This window comes from Carassius auratus, unplaced genomic scaffold, assembly GCF_003368295.1.
Source record: "Carassius auratus strain Wakin unplaced genomic scaffold, ASM336829v1 scaf_tig00028051, whole genome shotgun sequence".
NCBI lineage: Eukaryota > Metazoa > Chordata > Actinopteri > Cypriniformes > Cyprinidae > Carassius > Carassius auratus.
The window spans coordinates 66,462-89,051 of NW_020525652.1; the positions used below are offsets into that span (position 1 = coordinate 66,462).

The 22,590-nt window shown below is 40.2% G+C and overlaps 1 protein-coding gene across 1 annotated transcript in view; it reads left to right on the plus strand.

Moving 5' to 3' along the window:
* LOC113079435 (uncharacterized) overlaps positions 1-22,252 on the plus strand; it is a 76,044-nt gene extending 53,792 nt beyond the window's left edge. Inside the window, exons 2-4 of the mRNA XM_026251705.1 lie at positions 6,530-6,576; positions 11,646-12,237; positions 17,597-22,252. Of these exons, the coding sequence (XP_026107490.1) occupies positions 6,530-6,576; positions 11,646-12,237; positions 17,597-18,836 (1,879 nt within the window). The 3' untranslated portion in view covers positions 18,837-22,252. The remainder of the gene's footprint in view (positions 1-6,529; positions 6,577-11,645; positions 12,238-17,596) is intronic.
* Positions 22,253-22,590: the final 338 nt, after the last annotated feature.

The window sequence follows — 22,590 nt, forward strand, 5'->3', positions numbered from 1 at the left end:
CTAAATAATGATCTGAGATATCATCACTTGGCTGAATAATTTCAACACTATCAACATCAATTCCATGTGACAGTATTAAATCTAGAGTATGATTTCGACAATGAGTAGGTCCTGAAACGTGTTGTCTAACACCAATAGAGTTCAGAATGTCTATAAATGCTGATCCCAATACATCTTTTTCATTATCGACATGGATATTAAAATCACCAACTATTAAGACTTTATCTGCAGCCAGAACTAACTCGAGTGTAAAATCACCAAACTCTTTAATAAAGTCTGTATGGTGCCCTGGTGGCCTGTATACAGTAGCCAGTACAAACATAACAGGGGATTTATCATTAACATTGGTTTCTCTGGATAATGTTATATGAAGCACCATTACTTCAAACGAGATATACTTGAAGCCTGCCCTCTGAGAAATCCTGAAAACGTTATTATAAATTGAAGCAACTCCTCCCCCTTTGCCTTTTAGACGCGGCTCATGTTTATAACAATAATCTTGGGGGGTGGACTCATTTAAAATAATGTAATCATCAGGTTTTAGCCAGGTTTCTGTCAAGCAGAGCACATCTATATTATGATCAGTTATCATATTATTTACAAAAAGTGTTTTCGTAGAAATGGATCTGATATTCAATAAGCCAATCTTTATCATTTGTTTATCCATATTGCATTTGTTTTTTATTTGTTGAACCTCAATTAAATTGTTAACCTTAACTTGGTTTGGACGTTTTTTGTATTTTCTAGTTCGTGGAACAGACACAGTCTCTATAGTGTGATATCTAGGTGAAAGAGTCTCTATGTGCTGAGAATTAACTGACCTCTGTGATGGGAGGCAGCTAGCAGACGGTCAGTTTAGCCAGTCTGTCTGCTCCCTGACCTGGGCCCCAGTTAGTCAAGTATAAACACTAAGACTATTTGCCATATTTCTAGACAGAAGAGTGGCGCCACCCCAGGAGGGATGAAGACCATCTCTTTTAAACAGGTCAGGTCTGCCCCAAAAGCTCGTCCAATTGTCTATATAACCTATGTTATTCTGTGGGCACCACTTAGACATCCAGCCATTGAGTGATGACAATCTGCTATGCATCTCATCACCACGGTAAGCAGGAAGGGGACCAGAGCATATTACAGTGTCTGATATCGTGCTTGCAAGGTCACACACCTCTTTAATGTTATTTTTAGTGATCTCCGACTGGCGAAGTCGAACATCATTAGCGCCGGCATGAATAACAATCTTACTGTATTTACGTTTAGCATTAGCCAGCACTTTTAAATTTGCCAAGATGTCAGGCGCTCTGGCTCCCGGTAAACATTTGACTATGGTGGCTGGTGTCTCTATATTCACGTTCCGTACAATAGAGTCGCCAATAACTAGAGCACTTTCATCAGGTTTCTCAGTGGGTGCAGCACTGAGTGGGGAGAACCTGTTTAATGTTTTGATCGGAACAGAAGAGCGGTGTTTTGACCCACGACTACGCTGCCTCACCGTCACCCAGTTGCCCTGCTGCAGGGGCTCTGCTGGAACCGGACAATGTACAGGAGTCCCTGAGCTAGACGCATCCAAAGCCATATCTAGAGCCCTAACATTCTTACTGTCCTCAATTAAAGTTTGGATGCGTGTCTCTAATTCTGAAATCTTCTCTGTCAGCCTAACTGTTTCCCTGCATTTATCACATGTGAATCCCTCATCAGCGACAGAGATAGATAAACTGTACATGTGGCAAGAGGTGCAAATAACAATTGTAGGAGAAGCCATTACTCACCGTGCTTGATGAAATATTCTTACTGCGGTTGTTTGATGAACTTGTGACTGGGTCCTGTAAGACTGGGAGTTTATGTTTAATAATGAATGAATAATGAATAATGAGCTCTGCTGTTCTCACCACTCGCTGAAGAGCTTTGCGGTCTGAAGAAGAGCAGTTTCTGTACCATAAAGTGATGCAGCCGATCAGAATGATCTCTAAAGTGCAGCGATAGAAGTTTGACATGATTTTAGAGGAGATGCCAAACCTTCTTCAGTCTCCACAGGAAGTAGAGACGCTGACAGGCTTATCTCACTATGGTCTCTAAGTGAAAGCTCCAGGAAAGATCCTCCGTGATGTGAATGCCAAGGAACTTGTAGCTCTTAACTGTCTCTACTATCTCTCCGTTGATGTGAATGGGAACATGACCCTCTCTCTGTGACTTCCTGTAGTCCACAATCATCTCCTTGGTCTTGCTGACGTTTAGAGAGAGATTGTTATCAGCACACCATGCTGTGAAATTTAATTAAATTTAAATGTATGCATTTAGCAGACGCTTTTATCCAAAGCAACTTACAGTGCATTCAGGCTATCAATTTTTACCTATCATGTAGAGTGAGTGCATTAACCTCATCTCTGTAGGATGTCTCATATCCATTAGTGATGAGTCCTAGGATAGTAGTATCGTCAGAAAAGCAAAGCAAAGCACTCAAGTGACTGTTAAGACCCAGATTTTTCAGTTTGGTTATAAGTTTGTTATGGATGATGGTGTTAAATGCAGAGCTGTAATCAATGAACAGCATCCGCACATAGGTGTTGTAAGGATCCACCCGCCAGCACAAATAGCAGAATCAAGCGGCCTGGTCGAAGGTTTAATGCATATTCAGTCTTTTACTTGCACTTCTGAATCTATCAGGATTTAGTTTGAATCCTGGTCTAGCTCCATGCTCAATCTGACTCCAATTTCACGTGATAATTAAATTTAGACAATGTTTCCATTTAAAAACTGATCACAAATGTTGATTATGTATCAATTTTGATATTTGATTATTCTGGACTCACTATACTTTCAATTATCCGTTCACTGGGGACCTAATGTCTCTTTTAAGTCTCTCGCTAGCTTCACGTGGATCTTACGATCACAAACTCGCCATTCTGATGCTAGTCAGAGGATGTAGGTAGACTAATACATGTTTTCCCTGCCGCCTACTGCTTGCTTATGACAAAAGTGTAGTTTATTTAGTCTTTTCCCATACAACTTGCTAACAGCAGTGATAGACAGAAATCAGAAGGTCTCCGATGATGTGCCTACTGCTCCTATCATTCTCGAGCCTTCAGTTTGACCTATACTAGCCATAAATTTGCGGTAACAAAAGCCTCCTCACAGTTTACTACTAATAATGATTTCAGACGAGTTTAGAATACATCAAATATAACAATTTATTATTAGTCAGGTATAATTGTATCATGTCAATTACATAATGAAACAATCAGAAGCCAATTTAGAAAGAAAAATGCAGTTGCAAATCACATTGTAACCGCCTGGCAACTTTGCTCCTGCACAGACACTGTAGCCATATGGGCAACAACCACGTGATCCACACAGGAGACAAACAAATTTAACATAGTCACACATGTAACAGTTATTCTAATTTAAGACACATGTTCTAAAATGCATAGCAAAGCACTCAGGTGTTTTAGAGAATAAACTTAACTAGCCAATGTGTGCAGGTAGTAGCACAAACAACTATACAATGTGCTCTATGGGCACAATGTGTTCAACACAATTACATTTTTGAGTAAATAATAATATACCTGATTACAGAAAGATACATAGTATGGAGCATATGAGATACAATACACTCCACACTATGGGCTGATCTGACTACAGAATTGCCCCGTACTGTTTTGTCACTCCCCTTAAATACTCAGACCAGACAACAAAGAAATCTTCAAATCAGTTGTAAAAACATAACGGTCATTTCGGTTCAATAGGTTCCCACGGTCACATAAGGGTCAAACCTGGTTGGAGTTAAACATTCTCAAAGACGTCTTAAAGAGGGACACACCTCCTTCTCAGCAGAACACAATTCTACAAAAGTGCTTGATCTTTCTCATAATATAAATGATTATTGTGAAATAGAGACCATTTTACCAATCGCACAGAGACCTTTAAAATAATACTTAACATGAAGTGGAAAAAACTAAATTTTCACATGATATAACACGGCATATGGATATTCTTGCTTTTGGAGGAGAAGAGTGAGAGTCAGAGGCAAGGAGGGGAGAAGAGAGGGAGGAAGGAGGTTGTAAATAGGTGTTGTTTACACTCCTTGAAGATCTCTTTTCCAGATCGGTTTTATTGTTGTATTGCATGGCAGAATGATATCTGTTTTCTGTGAGCTCCTGAGTTTTGGCTTGGGGAGTTAATTTCGTAAGGAAATAATTTAATTCCTTTCAGTGTCTCTTCCCTCCAAGTGTTCCAGGGCAGAGTGTATGGCCATTGCAATGGCATCATCAGTGGATCTGTTAGAATGGTAAGCAAATTGCAATGGGTCTAAGGTGTCAGGAAGAGAGGAGCAGATGTGGGATTTGACTAGATGTACGAAGCACTTCATGATGACTGATGTCAGTGCTACAGGACAATAGTCGTTCAGGCAGGAGACAGTTGTTTTCTTGGGAACAGGGATGATGGTGGTTTGCTTGAAGCATGTGGGGAACACTGCATGTCTCAAGGAGAGGTTGAAGATGTTGGTGAAGACATCTGCTAACTGGACAGCACAGACCCTCACGACACATCCGTGTATGCCATCTGGACCTGGAGCTTTGTGGCCGTTGACTCTCTTGAAGGCCTTACTCACTTCGAGGTTACAACCAAGGGGCAGGTGTCAATGTTTTTTACAGCAGGAAGTGTGTTGTCTCTCTCAAAGCGAGCATAGAATGTATTGAGCTCATCTGGTAAAGAGGCAGACAAAGACACACCACTGATTTTCCTTCCCTTGTAGTCTGTGATGAAACGTAGACTGCTCCACATGCTTTGGGGGTCAGAGCCATGATATTCTGACTCCGCTTTGTCCCTAAAGTCTCTTTTGGCTGATTTTATTGATCTTTGAAGGTCATACCTGGACTTCTTGTAAGCAGTTAGATCCCAAGAGTTGAAGGCAGCAGTCCGTGCTCTTAATTTGGCTCGCACCTCACCGTTGACCCATGTTTTCTGGTTTGAAAATGATTTAACATTAATGGATGGGACAACATCCTCTGTGCATTTGTTAATGTAGCCTATCACAGAGTCTGTGTATTCCTGTATGTTGTCTCCTGCTGCATCTTGAAACATCTGTCTATGGAATCAAAGCAGTCCTGTAGTCCTCTTCACTCCATTTGTAGACTGTTTTAGAAACCGGTTTGTCCTGTTTGAGGCATTGTCTGTAGGCTGGTAACAGCAGTATGCTAATGTGGTCACCTTTGTCAAATGCTGGTCAGGGGAGGGGTTTGTAACTATCCTTTAGTGACACTGCTAAAATCCCCAACAACGATGAAAGCAGAGTCAGGATGAACAATATCTAATCTGTTTATGGTGCTGTACAGTTCGTCCAATGCTTTAGTTTTGTCCATGTGAGGCGGGATGTATTAATTAAAATTGATTGAATTAAACTCCCGCGCGAGGTAGAAGGGACACACTTTAACGGAGAGCAGTTCAATCTCTGGGGAGCAGTGTGTAGATAAAACTGTAACATCAGTGCCCCAGCGAGTGTTAATCATAAAGCACACACCTCCACCTCTGCTATTACCGGAGTTTAGCAATCTGTCATGACTAAAAACTGAGAATCCAGGCGGTGTAATGGCCGTATCGGGTACTTCTGAGTGTAACCACGTCTCACAGAAAGCCAGAACGCGGCAGTTACGAATGTCCCTTTGGTATGTGATTCTCACATTAAGTTCGTCAAGTTTGTTATCCGGAGACTGTAAAGTAGCTACTGACGGTGTCAGACCATTTTACAGATGTGTTTAGTTCAGTGAAAGAACTCAAAACTCAGAATAGAGAAATACACATAATTGGTGTAATATTAGCAGAGCAAGTGTTTCTCAAGAGCTCATGGTGCAAAGTGTGTTCAGTCGTACACACACACACGCACACACACACACACTCGGGTGTTTTTGTGAAAAATGGGTTCATCCCATAGGCGTAATGGTTTTTATACTGTACAAACTGTATATTCTAGTCCTCATAAGTCACCCTCTCCTTGCAATACCTGTGTCACCCATTATACAGAGTTGTGTCCTGATATGACACAAAGACAAGATCACACACACAAACACACACACACACACACACACAGTGTGTTCAGTCGTACAGCTGCAGGAGACACTGGTTTGTCAATATGACAGTGTTTTATTAATCGCTCCGTCACTCGTCTGTGAACCCAAAATCAGCTCACATTGGTTCTGGTTCAATCAGGCAAACCAGGAGACAGTTTTTCAGCCATTCTTTTCTCATCAGACAGCAAGCACAGCTGCTCAGAAGGGTCTCTCTCTCAGCAGCAGATCCAAGCCCTCGCTCGATGCTCATCAGACGCTTTCAAAAGCTGCAGAAGATCCAATCGATTTCAGATTAAAAAGCCCATCAAACTCTGATCAGCTCTAACTGTTCCTGTCCCAGCGTGGGATGTGAGGGAGTTCTATGGCTGTATTCTGAGCTCGGACAGATATACACCAAATATACACACTATTGACTCAGTCTGATTATATGAGTGTCAACTTATGAACCTGTGTTTGTGTGTTTATAGTGTGGATCATGGAGGAGAGAAGATGATGAGAGCAGGACTACGAAAGTGTAGGTCTACACACACACACACACACACACACACACCTACACACACACACACACACACATAGAGAGAGACACACAAACACAGAGAGAGAGAGCATAGAATTTATTTTAATACAGGAGTTTCACAATTTTAGTTGAATTACTGAACTTAAATTACGTACTGCCACCTACTTGCCTTTTATATTTTAGAGTAGCATTACATTTTCCCAAATTTTAATGTTTGTAGGCTAAGAATGATTTAAAACACTAAGCTCATAACATTAATCATGCAGTTGTAATTTTGCCATTTAAATTCATTCATTACATTTAAGAATTTCAATATGGCCCTGAGGGTGTCACACCTACCAACCGTATATGGAAATATTACACTTTTGAAGGACATTCACAGCAGGACTGTATGGAAACTCTAATGCAATATGCAATTGTACAATGACAAGATGCGCATACGTCCATCTCCCAAATGTACAGTCTTCTGCCATCATGATTTCCACAAAAATATGAACCAGAAAAAATTTTCAATATTGATAAGAACCAATATTAATGATTGATCACCAATAATCATAACAGAACAGTAAATCATTATATTACAAGTTATTATATTAGAAGATATATCTGAAGATCATGTGACACTGAAGACTGGAGTAATGATACCTTATTTTAGAAAATAATATTACTAGCAATAACACTCAAAATGACTTTATATTGAAATTACACAGACCTCCGCATCAGCTTTGTGCTTTCATCGATGGTGTATTATTAATTAGTTTTGTAATGCTTCAATGTTCATAATCATTAAATACTATTAAAATACTGAGAACAAAAATAAACAGACATTAAAACAAGTTAATAATATTTTGTATTTATTATTTTTACTTGAGCAGTGTTTTGAGCTCAGATTCACTGTAAAACCCGACAAGTTAACTTTACTCAAACCGTTTGAGTAAACAGATTGCCTTGATTTAAACTGTAAGTTTTAAAACTTTGCATTCAAGTAATTAATTGATTAACTAAGTGCTAGCTAACTAGTGATGAACAGCTGCTGTTAACAACCAGAATCACTGAAGAAAATAGAAACACAAGAACTACTACAACCGACTTCAGACACAGACTTAGATGAAATCAACTGAAATAAAATACATTAAATCTCTCAAGATCTGATTAAACACCCCCACAAACAGCATCACCAGCTCCACTTATTAATAACCAGACTGACTTTATTTCTGTCAGACGTCTACAAAAGATCTTATTGAGAATGAGCTAAGGTTTCGATGTTGATTTATTGTTTCATTTGAAGAAATATCATCAGTTAACCTGTACCTATGTCACGATCATTAGATGGAGTGCCCATGAGCTTCAGTAGAGGGAACTCCACTCAGGACCATTCCACCAATCAACCACCAGATATCACTTGGACACTAGCACCTCTCATACTGTTGCACCACACCCAAACTACATTACCCATAAGTCACTGCATCACAATCACCCTGCCACACCTGCACCTCATTCATCAGCCAATTTCCTTGCCACACCTTCACCTCATTTAAGCAGCACATATAAGCAGCACACTCACTCTCACTCACTGAGAAGTCTAGTTTAGCCAGTCTGACATTTCCGAGCGGTTTCCTTCTGTACCTGACCTTTGGATTGTTTATACCGACTCTGATTCTCTGCTGCCTGCCCCCGACATCTGCTTGTTCCTGTTATCGATTCTGATTATCCCTACATAGCTGACGCCGTTACTGATCATTGCCTGTCTGACCATTCTCATCATTAAAGTCCTGCACATGGATCCGAACGTCTCTGTCTCATCATTACAGAAGATTTGCCATACCAGGATCCAGCAGCCCGGTATCCCCTTGTCACTGAGGTATCGGTTCCTGTTTCAATGTCGGCATATCACCAATCCAGCCTAACCATGGATCCAGTTGACCTGCTGTTAAATCTAAAGCAAGGAGATCGATCTATTGAGGACTATGTTCAACAGTTCTGTGAATTGGTATATCGAGTTCCTCTAGACGATGAAGTCTTGTTTAAGGATTTATTCTGTTTTGGACTCCATGAACCAGTAAAATCATGGTCACATAGAGGGGAGTTTAATTGCAGCTTAAGGGATATAATGGACTTTTCGCTCTTGTTGTGGTTCTCCTTTCACTGTGGGAGAGGCATAGGACTTTAAAACCCTAAAACCGCTGTACCAGCCCAGCGCCACAGCACAAGATGGCCACCAGCTTAGAGCCACAGCACAAGATGGCCGACTCAACACCTGAGCCTCCAGACAAGGTTCCACCGACCGTCCGGAGATCATTCCCGAGGCGGTGCCCAAGGCCGCTCCCGAGGCCGTTCCCGAGGCCGTTACTGAGGCGGTGCTCAAAGCCGAGGTGTCTCACGTCTCTACAGGCAGTCCAAAGTCGAGTCAGGTTCCAGTGGACCCTCCAGGGTCGAGTCAGGTTCCAGTGGACCCTCCAGGGTCGAGTCAGGTTCCAGTGGACCCTCCAGGGTCGAGTCAGGTTCCAGTGAACTCTCCAGAGTCAAGTCAGGTTCCTAGTGACCCTCCAGAGTCCAGTCAGATTCTGGTTGACTTTCCAGAGTCAAGGCAGGTGCCCGTGGACCCTCCAGAGTTGAGTCAGGTGTTCGTGGACCCTTCAGAGTCAGGGCTAGTCACCGATGACCCTCCAGAGCCAGGGCTAGTCACCGTCGACTTTCCAGAGTCAAGACAGGTCACCGTTGATCAGCTCCCCGTTGATTTCCCAGAACCTTGTCAGGTCACCGTTGATCAGGTCCCTGTTGATTTCCCAGAACCTAGTCAGGTCACCGTTGATCAGGTCCCCGTTGATTTCACAGAACCTAGTCAGGTCACCGTTGATCAGGTCCCCGTCGACTTTCCAGAGTGAAGTCAGGTTACTGTTGATCAGGTCCCTGTAGATTTCCCGGATTCTAGTCAGGTACCCGTTGACCATCCAGAGATGGGTCAAGTCACCGCTGACCGTCCAGAGACAAGTCAAGTCACCTCTAACACCCAAAGAGTCAAGTAAAAAAACAGTTAAACTTCATGAGCCAAGACAAGTCACAGTTGATCCTCAAGAACCAAGTCAAGTCACCAATGATCTTCATGAGCAAAGTCAAGTCACCCTTAACCTCCGTGAACCAAGTCAAGTCACAGTTGATCCTCAGGAACCAAGTCAAGTCACCAACGATCTTCATGAGCAAAGTCAAGTCACCAATGATCTTCATGAGCAAAGTCAAGTCACCATTAACCTCCGTGAACCAAGTCAAGTCACAGTTGATCCTCAGGAACCAACTCAAGTCACCAACGATCTTCATGAGCAAAGTCAAGTCACACTTAACCTCCGTGAACCAAGTCAAGTCACCAAAGATCTTCATGAGCACATTCAAATCGCAGTTGATCTTCATGAACCCAGTCAAATCACCACAGATCTACCAGAGCCTCGTCACATCTCAGCCGAACTCCCAGAGCCTCGTCACATCTCAGAGCTCTCGTCCTATCTTGTCACGGCCAGGGAGGCCGTCAATGAGCTGTCATTCATTCCGGTCAGGGCTACAGAGACCATACACCATCTCATCACGGCCACGGAGGCCGCTATTAACCTGTTAATGTTCTCTATTTCAGTCCCACCTGAGCAGACTTGCTCTCCTGTGCCATCGACTCCACTGTGGTGGTCCTCTGCTCTGCCATGGTGGGCTTCTGTCCCACCTTCTCGGCTGTGGTGGTCCTCTACTCTTCCCTGGTGGGCTCCAGCTCCACCTGCTCCACTCTGGTGGGCTCCCACACCACCTGCTCTGCCTTGGTGGACCCTTGTTCCGGAGTTAGGCCCATGGCGGACTCCTGTTCCCAAGTTAGGCCCACAGCGGGCCCCTGTTCTTGAGTTAAACCCACGGTGGGCCCGTTTCCTATGTCAGGCCCAGGAGGGGCTCCTGTTTTCCCGAGTTAGGCCCAGGAAGGGCTCCAGTTCCGCCTGCTCTGCCCCGGTTCCCGACCACTGCACTTCCTCATGGACCTGGCCCTCCATCCATCCCCCTGTTCCGCCTCCGCTCCACCGCCCTCTTAGGGGGGTTATGGGGGGGGCTATGTCACGATCATTAGACGGAGTACCCATGAGCTTCAGTAGAGGGCACTCCACTCAGGACCATTCCACCCATCAACCACCAGATGTCACTTAGACACTAGGACCTCTCATACTGCTGCACCACACCCAAACTACATTACCCATAAGTCACTGCATCACAATCACCCTGCCACACCTGCACCTCATTCATCAGCCAATTTCCTTGCCACACCTGCACCTCATTTACACACACACATATAAGCAGCACACTCCCTCTCACTCACTGCGAAGTCTTGTTTAGCCAGTCTGACATTTCCGAGCGTTCTCCTTGTGTTTTCCTTCTGTACCTGACCTTGGGATTGTTTATACCGACTCTGATTCTCTGCTGCCTTCCCCCGACATCTGCTTGTTCCTGTTATCGATTCTGATTATCCCTACATACCTGACGCTGTTACTGATCATTGCCTGTCTGACCATTCTCATCATTAAAGTTCTGCACATGGATCCGAACGTCTCTGTCTCATTACAACCTAGGTGTAGGTTGTTATACTTTGTTTAACATTTTTAAATTATCACCAAATTATCATTATTTCTTTGAGTTAACAACGAGGCACCTGAGTTAATTAGTCAAATATTAAACTGATTTATTGCGTACATAACTTATTTTAATATAAATAATTGTGTGAAATAAACGTTACAGCAGAAATAATTAAGATGTAAACAGCATTTCTCCTTCAAATTCCCTCTCGCTTCCAGCTCACCGCTTCTCCGCATTGGATTGTGGGAAATAGTGTGAAATCAGAATGAATTGTGGGTAAGTAGTAGATGATGAATGTAGGGAATGAAGTGGTTCACTCAGAATTCAGACATCACTACAGAATGTGTGACAGCTGATCTAGTGCACTATATAGTGTATAGGGAGTGGTTTCAGACACCGCTCTAGTCAAAGCTGTAAACACACAGACATCTTCAGTGTTGTTCTTGATGTTTCTCTCTTCTTGTGTTCAGATGCCTGTGATCTCACACTGGATCCAAACACAGCACACACTCGACTCGTTCTGTCAGATGAGAACAAGAAGATCACACGTGTGGAAGATCGTCAGCTGTTTCCTGATCATCCAGAGAGATTTGATCGTGTTCATCAGGTTCTGAGTGTTGAGAGTCTGACTGGACGCTGTTACTGGGAGACTGAATGGAGCGGACGTGCTGCTATATCAGTGTCATATAAAGGAATCAACAAGAAAGGAGGACAGATTGACTGTTGGTATGGATCCAATGACAAATCCTGGAGTCTGTACTGCTCTGATAACAGATTCTCTTTCTGGCACAATAATAATGAAACTGTTATTCCTGCTGTCTGTTCATCCTGTAAGAGAGTAGGAGTGTATGTGGACGTGTCTGACGGCTCTCTGTCCTTCTACAGCGTCTCTGACACACTCACACACTTACACACACACACACTCACACACTTACACACGCACAACACCACATTCACTGATCCCCTCTACGCTGGATTTGGGGTTAATTATTATTCCTCAGTGTCTCTGTGTGACATTAAAGAGCCTCCTGTGAGAATCATCAGTGATGCACAAGCTGCCAGGTGAGTGAAATATTCTGTTTAATGTGTTAGTGACAGTTTTTCCAGACTGACTAATAGTTCAGGGCTCTGCTCTTCATACATCACTGAATATATTCCAGTTTATGTGAGATCTGGGCCTGTATTCATGAAAGATCTCAGGGCTAAGAGTTGCTCCTAGTAACAAAATTCTAAGAAACGTTTCCTCTTAGAATTTAAGAAAAGATCAGAGTAAAGAAAAAAGTAATTCAGAAAGCACCTTAACCCTTAAAATAGCTCTTGAGATCGAATATTTTACTTTTAAGAGTCTTCAGAGTTAATTTAGCAGAGGGGAAAATCAACGAAACATGAAGACGGAGAAGTGTCTGATCTTATTAAAGACACGCTAACATCTGTGACACCGCGCAGAAATGCCTTAGTACCAGAAATGAAGTAATCACTACATTAACCCTTTAAGCCCTCCGGCACCCAAAAAACATTCAGAGTCATACTCACCAACCACTAAATGCAATAACAAATTAGATATCATTTTAAAGCTTGGAATCTCAACTTCTTAATGAATGTAATCATTTTGGTCAGCTCTTAAGGAGTCCCTCTAAACCAGACCATGCCGCTGGCGGGACGCCCCCTAGCTGTGCAAAAATTAATAATCATATTCTCATGTACTGCAGCCTTGATCAACACAATATAGGTGTCATGTAAAATTGTAGTCTGATCTTTACAGTGCATGTAGTATGCCATTGGAAAAACTCCTAAATAGTGATGAGTTATTTGCTGATAAACTGGAGGGGAAAATACCCAGCTAGAAGTTTTTCATGTTCTGGGAATGTTTTCAGCAGCAAGTTTTATTTAAGTCCCCAGAATGTTCTTTTAAAATTTAGGATAACATTCTCTAAAAACATTCTAGAAATGTCTATTGATAACATTGTTACAACATTATTCTCTAACTTTCTAATAAAGCTTCCCATCACACTAGATGTGGACTGACATTGCACAGAAGTCAGATGTTGGTTGAAAGGTGTCAAACTCTAGCATAAATAACTCCAAAAACAGTATTACCAACTGCACTTATTATAAACAAGATTTATAAGACGTATAAAAGTTCTTATTAAGATTAACAGAGGTGTTGATGGTTTATCGAAAATTTTTATTTTGACGTCACCATTATGGTGATCTGTACTTAGGCAGTATGAGTCTATTCAATATTACCTTTTGTATACCTGCTTTAACTATATTTGTTACGGTGAAAACAGTGAGCATTAAAAAAAATCATCAGATAATGTGGATTATTTGCTAATGTTAAAAATGTCATGTAATGATTTGATCAACTGGTTGTATCTGGAGTCTAGTCTATGCTATTACTTTACATGCTGCATGCCACAATGCATTCTGGGTGCCATGGATGAGTTTTGTATGACGTACCCAAAACACATTGCTGCATGAAGCATGTCACCATTGTTGAGATTCATACACTGAATCTTGATGTTTGTGTGCTTTAAATTCAGCTGGGCCTCAGGCTGTTGAACCATTGAGCCACGTTAATAAATAATATACAACTTACACCATACTTAGATTACAGCAGCCAAAGAACTACTCTGACAAGTCAAGTGTCAAATTTCACAACTAAAGCCAACACTTACCACCATTATGGAGACATCAAAATCAAACTATTACTTGAAACCGACATCAACATCTAAACCTCTGCTTAAATCTTACTTAGAATGTTAGGGGATAATGTTCTAACAATGTTATTAATAAACATTTTTAGAATGTTTTTAGAGAATGTTATCCTATCTTTTGAGAGAACATTCTAGGAACAAAACTAAAACTAAAAAAACATTGTTAGAACAATAGTAATGTTCTTAGAACATCTTTAGAACAAAAAGACCAAGGAGTAGATTACAATGATTATGATTGTTTTAGTGTTTGACTAAACTCTAGCAAGTTTTTGTGCGTGAAGCATTTATGACATGCTTTGGCTGTTAAGTTTGTGACACATGCAACAAACGACCCAGCGTTCTTGACGGCAGATTTTCATGATTAAAAAGAGTCCTAATTGTTATAATCAGTCATTACATCTAAATCTATTCCTCTGGGAGTTAAAACCCTTCAGATGCTCGTGTATCAGAGTGGTCATAATAACACTTACGATCATTTTCACTCGAAACTTAATGAAACATGCACAGATCATGGATATCATTACTTACATCAGAGTCTCATGATTTAAAGGAGATCAAGCTTATCTTGGTCCATCTCTCAGAACTCTAGATATCCTTCATGAAGTGAGTTCCGACATGTGTTTCATTCCTGTGGCACCACGGGTATATCTTTTTGAAACGTGCATGTATTGTACAAAATACTTTTGTCACAGTGTCTGGTCTGTGTATCCCTGGGTGTCCACTAGAGGTCTCACTTTCCCTTATTTGGTCACCTTCCTCCCTTTTGTGTTAATTGATTGTTCCCCGCTTGTGTCCACTTCCCTCATCATCCTTCGGTGTATTTATACCCGGTTTAACAAAACCAATACTTTGGTTCCAAATGCAGTTACTTTTTATTAATTTATTCTATCACTACACAGTTTAAATCATTTGCAGCACACATATAGGGGAACACACAAAAATATTTTCCTGCTACCTTATTTCCTTCCTGAAATATTTCCTACACTTTTTTTTTTTTTTGTCCTTTCTCATCAGGAGAATGTCCAAATGTAATGAAGCCCCACCTCCTCGCTAAGATCAAAGAGTTGTGTCTTTTCCTTGCTCAGAGCTGCTCTCAGATTGGTCTAGAATCACTCTTAAGCTAAGACTAGTTAGACATGTCAGAGATAGATTAGGAGCTCTCTGAGAGGATTCTTAGAATCTTTAAGAATACAGGACCTGGGCCCTTATGAGTAAAACTTCTCAGAAAGGCTCTTAAGAATACTCTTAAACTTTGACTTACGTGTCAAAAAATTCTTAGTGTAAATTAGGACTTTTCTAAGAGTAGGAGACTTTTATAAAGAAGCTAACTTGCTGATTAACTACCATAGCATGAAGAATCACTACAGAAACGACCAACTAGTCATGACTGTTTCCCAAAAGCACAGCTCTGTCGTTTGATCCACTGCTTCAACATGTAGGACAGTCATTAAAGACCTCATGTGCAGGTGATGGAGGAATCACTTCTGTTAATTCATCTCTCCGAGATCTCAGAGATGCTGCTGTAACGAACACTGAATCCTTAAAACTGCTGCTAACGATGTAACTTGAGTTTATAGTTACAATGTAACAATGATTTCTGGAAACACACTCCTGATCAGAAATGTGCGACTGGTTCAAGTCTCTTTAGATTGGTTTGAGTCTCATTCTGATCTTCAGCACTGTGTGTGTGTGTGTGTGTGTCTGTCTGTGAGTCTCTGTGTGTGTGTGTGTGTGTGTGTGTCGGGGGGGGGGGGGGGGTTCTGTGTCTGTGTGTGTGTGTGTGTGTGGGGGGGGGGGGGTCTGTGTCTCTGTGTGTGAGAGTGTGTGTGTGTGTGTGGGTCTGTGTGTGGGTCTGTGTGTGTGGGTGTGTGTGTACTGGCCTTAAATTTTTCTTACCCATCTTTACAGTACACAGCAAAATCTCCAGTGTTACTTTAACACTCTGAGTGTGGACTCATATAAACACTGAAGCAGTGTTAAAAGTAGCACTGAAGCAGAGTTGAAGTTAATGAGATAAGAAGTTAATTTAGTTATGATTGAACATTATTAAAGACACCTGATGTTAACAAGCAGAATCACCAAACGAGAAAATCACAATATGTGTGTCACCATTATAGTGGTCAGTGTTTGCTTTAGTTGGGATCTTGGCTTGTGACTTTTTACTTTTAAAGTTTGTCAAACCATGAGCAAAAATCATCGCGTGTTGATGATTATGTTTTAATGTAATCATTGTTTGACTTGAGTCACTGAACTCTTTACAGTCTTTTCTCTAAGTAAAACTTCCATTATCGATTGTAACAGCTTTGGTTCCTCAATGAAAAAGTCTGCATTTTCTATACATTTTGTAGGTATCTCTTGCAAGTGATTCAGATTTTTTTTTATTAAAGAGTTTTAATTTTAGGCACACACAGATAACAAGAATCAGCTTATGAATCTCAACAACGGTGACAAACATCATATTCAGATAAACAGACCAACTCTGAACAAAACTAGATACAAAAAATTTACATAAATACAGCAAAAATAAAATATAGTTAGAATAAAAAGTTAAAAAGACAGTTCAGCTCATAATTTATTCATGCCGCAATGCATGATGGGAGCCATGGATGAGTTTTTATTGGATACAACATGCTTTTTTGATGGTCACCATTGTTGTGATGCTCACGCTGATTCCTGATGTCTGTGTGTCTAAACGGAATATTTCTTTTTTTACGTAGAACTTACTATTAAAAATGTCATATTATGGCAAAATTGCTGGGTTGCTTACTTTACTTTTTTACTTAATTTATGTATGCAGTAAAGAAACCTAAATTCAGGCTTTCAGGTTACTCCATAACACATAGCTCAAACCACAATCATTGGAACACATTATTGCCTTTGCTGTGGTCTGTCTGTATGATAGTATTCAGTTACCACAGCCACACAAAATATAAACTTAATAACTGAAGGGTCATGATCCCAACTAAAGCAAACACTGACCACTATAATGGTGACACACAAATTGTGATTTTCTTGTTTGGTGATTCTGCTTGTTAACATCAGGTGTCTTCAATAATGGTAAATCATAACTCAATTAACTTCTTAATTATCTCATTAACTTCAACTCTGCTTCAGTGTTACTTTTAACACTGCTTCAGTGTTTATATGAGTCCACATTCAGAGTGTGAAATTAACACTGGAGATTTTGCTGTGTATATTTGTATATGAAGTATAGTACTAAAACACATGATTGATATCTTTGTTATTAGTGATTGCTGAAAATGTATCTGAAAAAGTCCACAAACACCTTTGTCCTGTTTTGTTATTAGTGATGGACGTCACAGGTGTTATTTGCTATAATTTATAAGAGCTAGCTTCCCTTTCTCTGTCAAACTCCCCGTCACAAAAAATGAGACTCCAGTATGTTTTTAATGTTTTTAAGATCTGCTGAATATAGATGTCAACACATGAAGTTTATTTGACAGAATCTTCTGATGATGAATGTTACACAAAGGCAGTTGTTAGGTTTAGTTTTTCTCTTTCAGCTGGATTTGCTGCTGTTGTTTTAAGTAGAGTTTGATATTTTACTGATGTTCAGACTCTTATTCTTTCAGTTTCTTCTTTATGAAGGCACAGGTTAACTGGCGAGTTTTATTTATGAGTTAATGAATGAATTCCCTGTTTGTATGTAAGACATACATCTGACTCTTTCCTTCTGTTTTCAGATCTTCTGTGCTCAGATATCAGCCTCTGCTGAAGTGTCAGTCTTGTGTTCATATCTCTGATCCTGATCAGTGGGATCAGATTGAGCCGTCGCTCTGCACAGATGAAGGAGTGTCAAAGTTCAGGGTCAGCACTGGACCGGGCCGTTACGAGTGTGTCAGGACCAGGATGAGATGGGTCTGTGATGGTGACGTCACTCTTCAGTATCACACCGTAGATGGACGGTTCCTCAACACAGAGCTAGAGAGACTGCAGTGCAACCGAATCGCTCCAGTGATGGACGTGACAGTGATCTCAGGGAAACTGGAGGAAGTTCATCTGCCACATTACATCTGTTTAGGAGAGTCTGGAGATGCCCTCAGAGATGCTGTGAACGTCCTCAGTGTAAAAGATGAGGGAATAACCACAGAACCTGTGGAGCTGACACGATTCCATGCTAAGATTGTCCAACCATCCTTCTCTCTTAAAACATTAATTATAAGATGGATACTGCGATGGGACGAACACTGCAATCTTCTTCTCTACATGCATTCTAAAGATCCTCTCACTCTACATGTCTACTTTTTTCCAGCTGATTATCGTGCAAAAGAAGAAGTTGAGAAGATTGAAAAATCGAGTTATCTGATCTCGCATCCCAGACCTGACAGAGCGTTTCGGATGAAAACTCCACACAGTCTCGATGTTCCTGGTGCCTCTGTCCATCCCAGAGAAGGGATCACATTCAGAAGACAAACTGACCCAAACTTCTTCAAGATCATGATCAAGACACGTCTGGAGAACAATCTTCAAATGAGTCTTACCAGAGAAGAGGACAAGAAGATTGTCTGGACTGCAACACTTGAGAAAGAGGAGTTTGATCAGAATCATCCAAAGAGAGACAAGACCCAGATAGATGAGACACGTTCACAAAGAGACGAGACACAGAGAGATGAGACACGTCCACAGAGAGAGGAGACGTATCCACAGAGAGATGAGACACGCCTGAAAAGTGAGGCAGATAAAGCAAGATATTTTGATGACCACTGGTCAGTTCTCATTCAGAGAGTTACAAATGTCCAGATCATTGCAGATAAACTGCGTCAGCAGCAACTCATTCATGAGGAACAATATTCAGAAATCATACAGAGTTTAACCCGTCAGGACGGCATGAGAAAGATCTGTGAGATCATTCGTAAACACGGTGATGCTGTGAAAGCTAAACTCATCTCAGTTCTTCAGGAAGAAAAGCTTTTCCACTTTTAACATCGGTCTGATTCTACATTTAGAGCTCAAGGAGCAGAACAGCAACCTCAGACCGAAGTCTTGTCCTCTAGATGATAGCAGAAGAAATGGCTTATACTTGATCAGCAATGATGTCTTCAAAATATTAAGTGATATGTAGTCCTATCATATACTTAATCTCCAATCTTGATGATTTATGACCCTGATTTACGGCCTGATTTATGTACATATAGTAAGCATTGTCTGACAGGTCATATGTCAAAAGTGTACATGATCAGTTTGTATTGATTTATGGCTATATGGCCTGTCTATAAAAGTGCTTGCCATGTCACTGGGTCCTGTCACCCTTGATTGACATGACAGAGGTGTGTGTAAATCAAAAGGTCAAACAGATCTCAGATTTGACTTGTGTTGCATTTATTACTGGATATATGATGGTTGTATCTGTAACCAGAGCTGTGGGGGTTTCTGAGGAATTCCTGACCTGTTGTTCACACCTAAAGACCGTGCCTACATCCTGAAACTATGTTTTAAATAGGGGTTAAGGAAATAGTAATTTAAACAGAGAAGACATTCTGAACAATCCTGTTACAATGGCTGCCGCTGCTCCAAAAACTCCTAAAACCACTAGAAGAGTGATGCATATTTCACCAACAAGAGGGCCTGTTGAAATGAGAAAGGAACTGACTTTTGCACCAAAGAAAACACAAAGCGTTAGTTTGACAAAGTTTTTTCATGAAGAGATTAATATGACGACTCGTGATTTCTCAATGTCCGGTGATCGTGTCGGAAGATATGTGTTTGACAAAGTGTTCCGTACCGTGAAGATCTATGCTATGGACATTGAAGACAATTTTACAACGCAGGAGCCCTGTCTGATTTTCCCTGACAAAGACTGGTGGTTATTCTAAAACTACATCTGGAGAGATTTGAATGACTGTGGTGACGATCCGTTGTACATTGCAGAATGGGATGGCATAGTTCCTGACACAAGATTTCGAGTGACACAAGAATTCTGCTGCAATGACAAGACAAAGATCCGTGAGCATGTGTGGCCTATACCTGAAGCTAAGCACTACATGCACTATGACATGAAGTTTTTCTTTAAGTGGAAAGATGTTCATTGATGATGTTTTTACATCTATTGATAAGATTTTTAGATGGTGTGATATGTATGATCGTTACAGCTCTGTAAAGATGACATTGTTCCACCCTGAACAGGGCGTTCCCAAGACAACTGACCACCTCTTACCTCCACCCACATATTACAGCCATTAAAAAAGTCTGCAGATCGGTACACTCGCTAGATTAACGTCAGCCTCCTGCTACAGCAACACCCCCAAAACCCTGCCTGCAATGCCTGATGACAACGCTACGATTCTGGAAAGAGAGGATCCAGTGTGGCTTGTCTCAAAAAATTTGATTGATGAAGGCCATAAAAGCCATCTGTTCTGGACAACTGTTTGTACACCCCCTCCCCTCCCTGTACACCCCAGTGACCTAGATATGAACTTATGAACCTAAGAAGGAATTTTGGTGAGGGTGAGGAAAATGTGTTGGGATCTATGTGTTTTTTTTTTTTTTTTTTTAACTCTGGAAAGGGTCAAATCGTGAAAGTGGTATAAGGGTTTTTATTAAGGTTTTAAGTACACAGTGCATTTCAAGAAAAAGGTTATAAACACATGAAATGGAAACAATGTAATCGTTTTCGTAGTTGGAAAAGTGTAAAAAAGTTGTTAAAGTTGTAACAAATGAAATAAAAAGAAAACTAGGTTACTGGTTATTTATCTAAAACAACCAAACAAGTCAAAAACTATCAGATATGTTTTCGTTAAGCAACACGTGAAAAAGATTTGAGAGCTTGTAGTATTGCAGTTGAAAAAGGTGTAAAAACGTTGCTAAAGTTGTTACAAATTAAATAAAAAGAAAACTAGGTCCCTGGATATTTATGTAAAACGACTAAAGTCAAAAACTATCAGAAAAAGGATATAAACACAGACGAGACGGAAACATTGTAATGGTCATTTTGTTTTTCGTGCATGGAAGTGTAAAAACGGTGTTAAAGTTGTTACAAATTAAATAAAAAGAAAACTAGGTTACTGGTTATTTATCTAAAACAACTAAACAAGTCAAAAACTAACAGATACGTATCGTTAAGCAAAACGTGAAAAAGATGTGAGAGCTTGTAAAATTTTAAAAATCTGTTTTGTTACCAGTTAGAAAACTAGGTAACAGAGTTTTAGCATTTGTACCTTACCTCTTACTAAAAAAAGAAGCGAATGTAAAGCAGGAATACAAACCAGAAAAGTTGGTGTTTGTCACGTCGGGGTGAAAAATTTAAACAAAAGAAAAAAGATGATAGGCATTTACGCTGATCTAAAATAAAATCAAGATACTTGTCAAATCTATGCAGTACTTTACCACTAACTACAATTTAAAAAATCTAGACTGTTACTGACAGAGAGTTAAATGAAAGAAAATAAAAATATCTCCCAGCAGAATTTGCAAAGCCTTCTGCAAAAAACCTCACAGCACAGCCGACACACTCAGAATGCTTATGTCCGCTCCCACTCAAACCACTCCTTCTAACTCTTTCACGCAAAGCTTTAGGTGCATTTACCGCCACCTAAAGGACAGGAGTGTGGAGCATTGACCTTAATGAAAACTAACTCAAACATAAGAGATAAAAGAAATACAAAAATAAAATGAATGATAATAATAAACTTAGTAGTGATTCATTAAATCCTATTTATTAACTCTTTGAGATACATAATCATTGAAACATTTCTATAGTCACATCTTTATTTAACATTTTCTAAAATGAGATCTGATTTATTTCTATAATAAGTGCTTGTGTAAGTTGTAATCTTTCATTGTCATATCTTTTGCATTTTATTAAAATAGGTTCAACTGATTCAGGAAGATCACATTTAACACAAAGTCCAGACACATGTTTTTCCTCTTATAAATAATGACTGATTAAGTGCAATGGGTCCAATTCTATGGCGAGATATTCCTTTATATCCCCAAAATTCTCCTTTAATTTCCAACTGTTCTTTGAATATTATATAAATGTCGTCCTTTATTCTCACCATACCATTTAATTTGTTCATTTGTTGGTGTTGTAAATGGTGTACTGCAGGTCAGCTAAAGTAAAAAAGTGTGTATTCACTGATCAAAGGGTGACAATTTAAACTTGTGATCACGAGGTTAGCTGAAAGTTCATTTACTGGTGAAATCTTTTACCAAGTCAGACCATAGAAAAATGTTGTTTAACAAAATATTGTTAACCTCAACATAGACGTACTGAGAACACAAACAAGTACACAAACACAACCATACAATCATAAACACACACACACACACACACAAATGTAAACATACAGAAAACATGAACATGTAACCAAACAAATACAAATATACACTCAAACAAGTACATTAATACACAAGCAAACAAAATAGGTCACAAACACGAAAAATACCTATATTAGAGTGAAATAAGCTGATCGGTGGGCGCATGAAAATGAGTTGTCAAAAGTTTTCTTTGAAACCAAAAGTGTTTGTTGCTACAAATGTCTCACAGAACTTTATACAATAGATTAGAAGTCCTTTCTCACTTTCCAAATGGTGTTGTTAACCATGATGTTTAAAATAGTTTTTAAAAAGTACTATTTTTTTAGCTTTCATGTGGGATTCATGTCAGCACTCAAATGAAAATCACAATTTGTGTGTCACCATTATAGTGGTCAGTGTTTGCTTTAGTTGGGATCTTGGC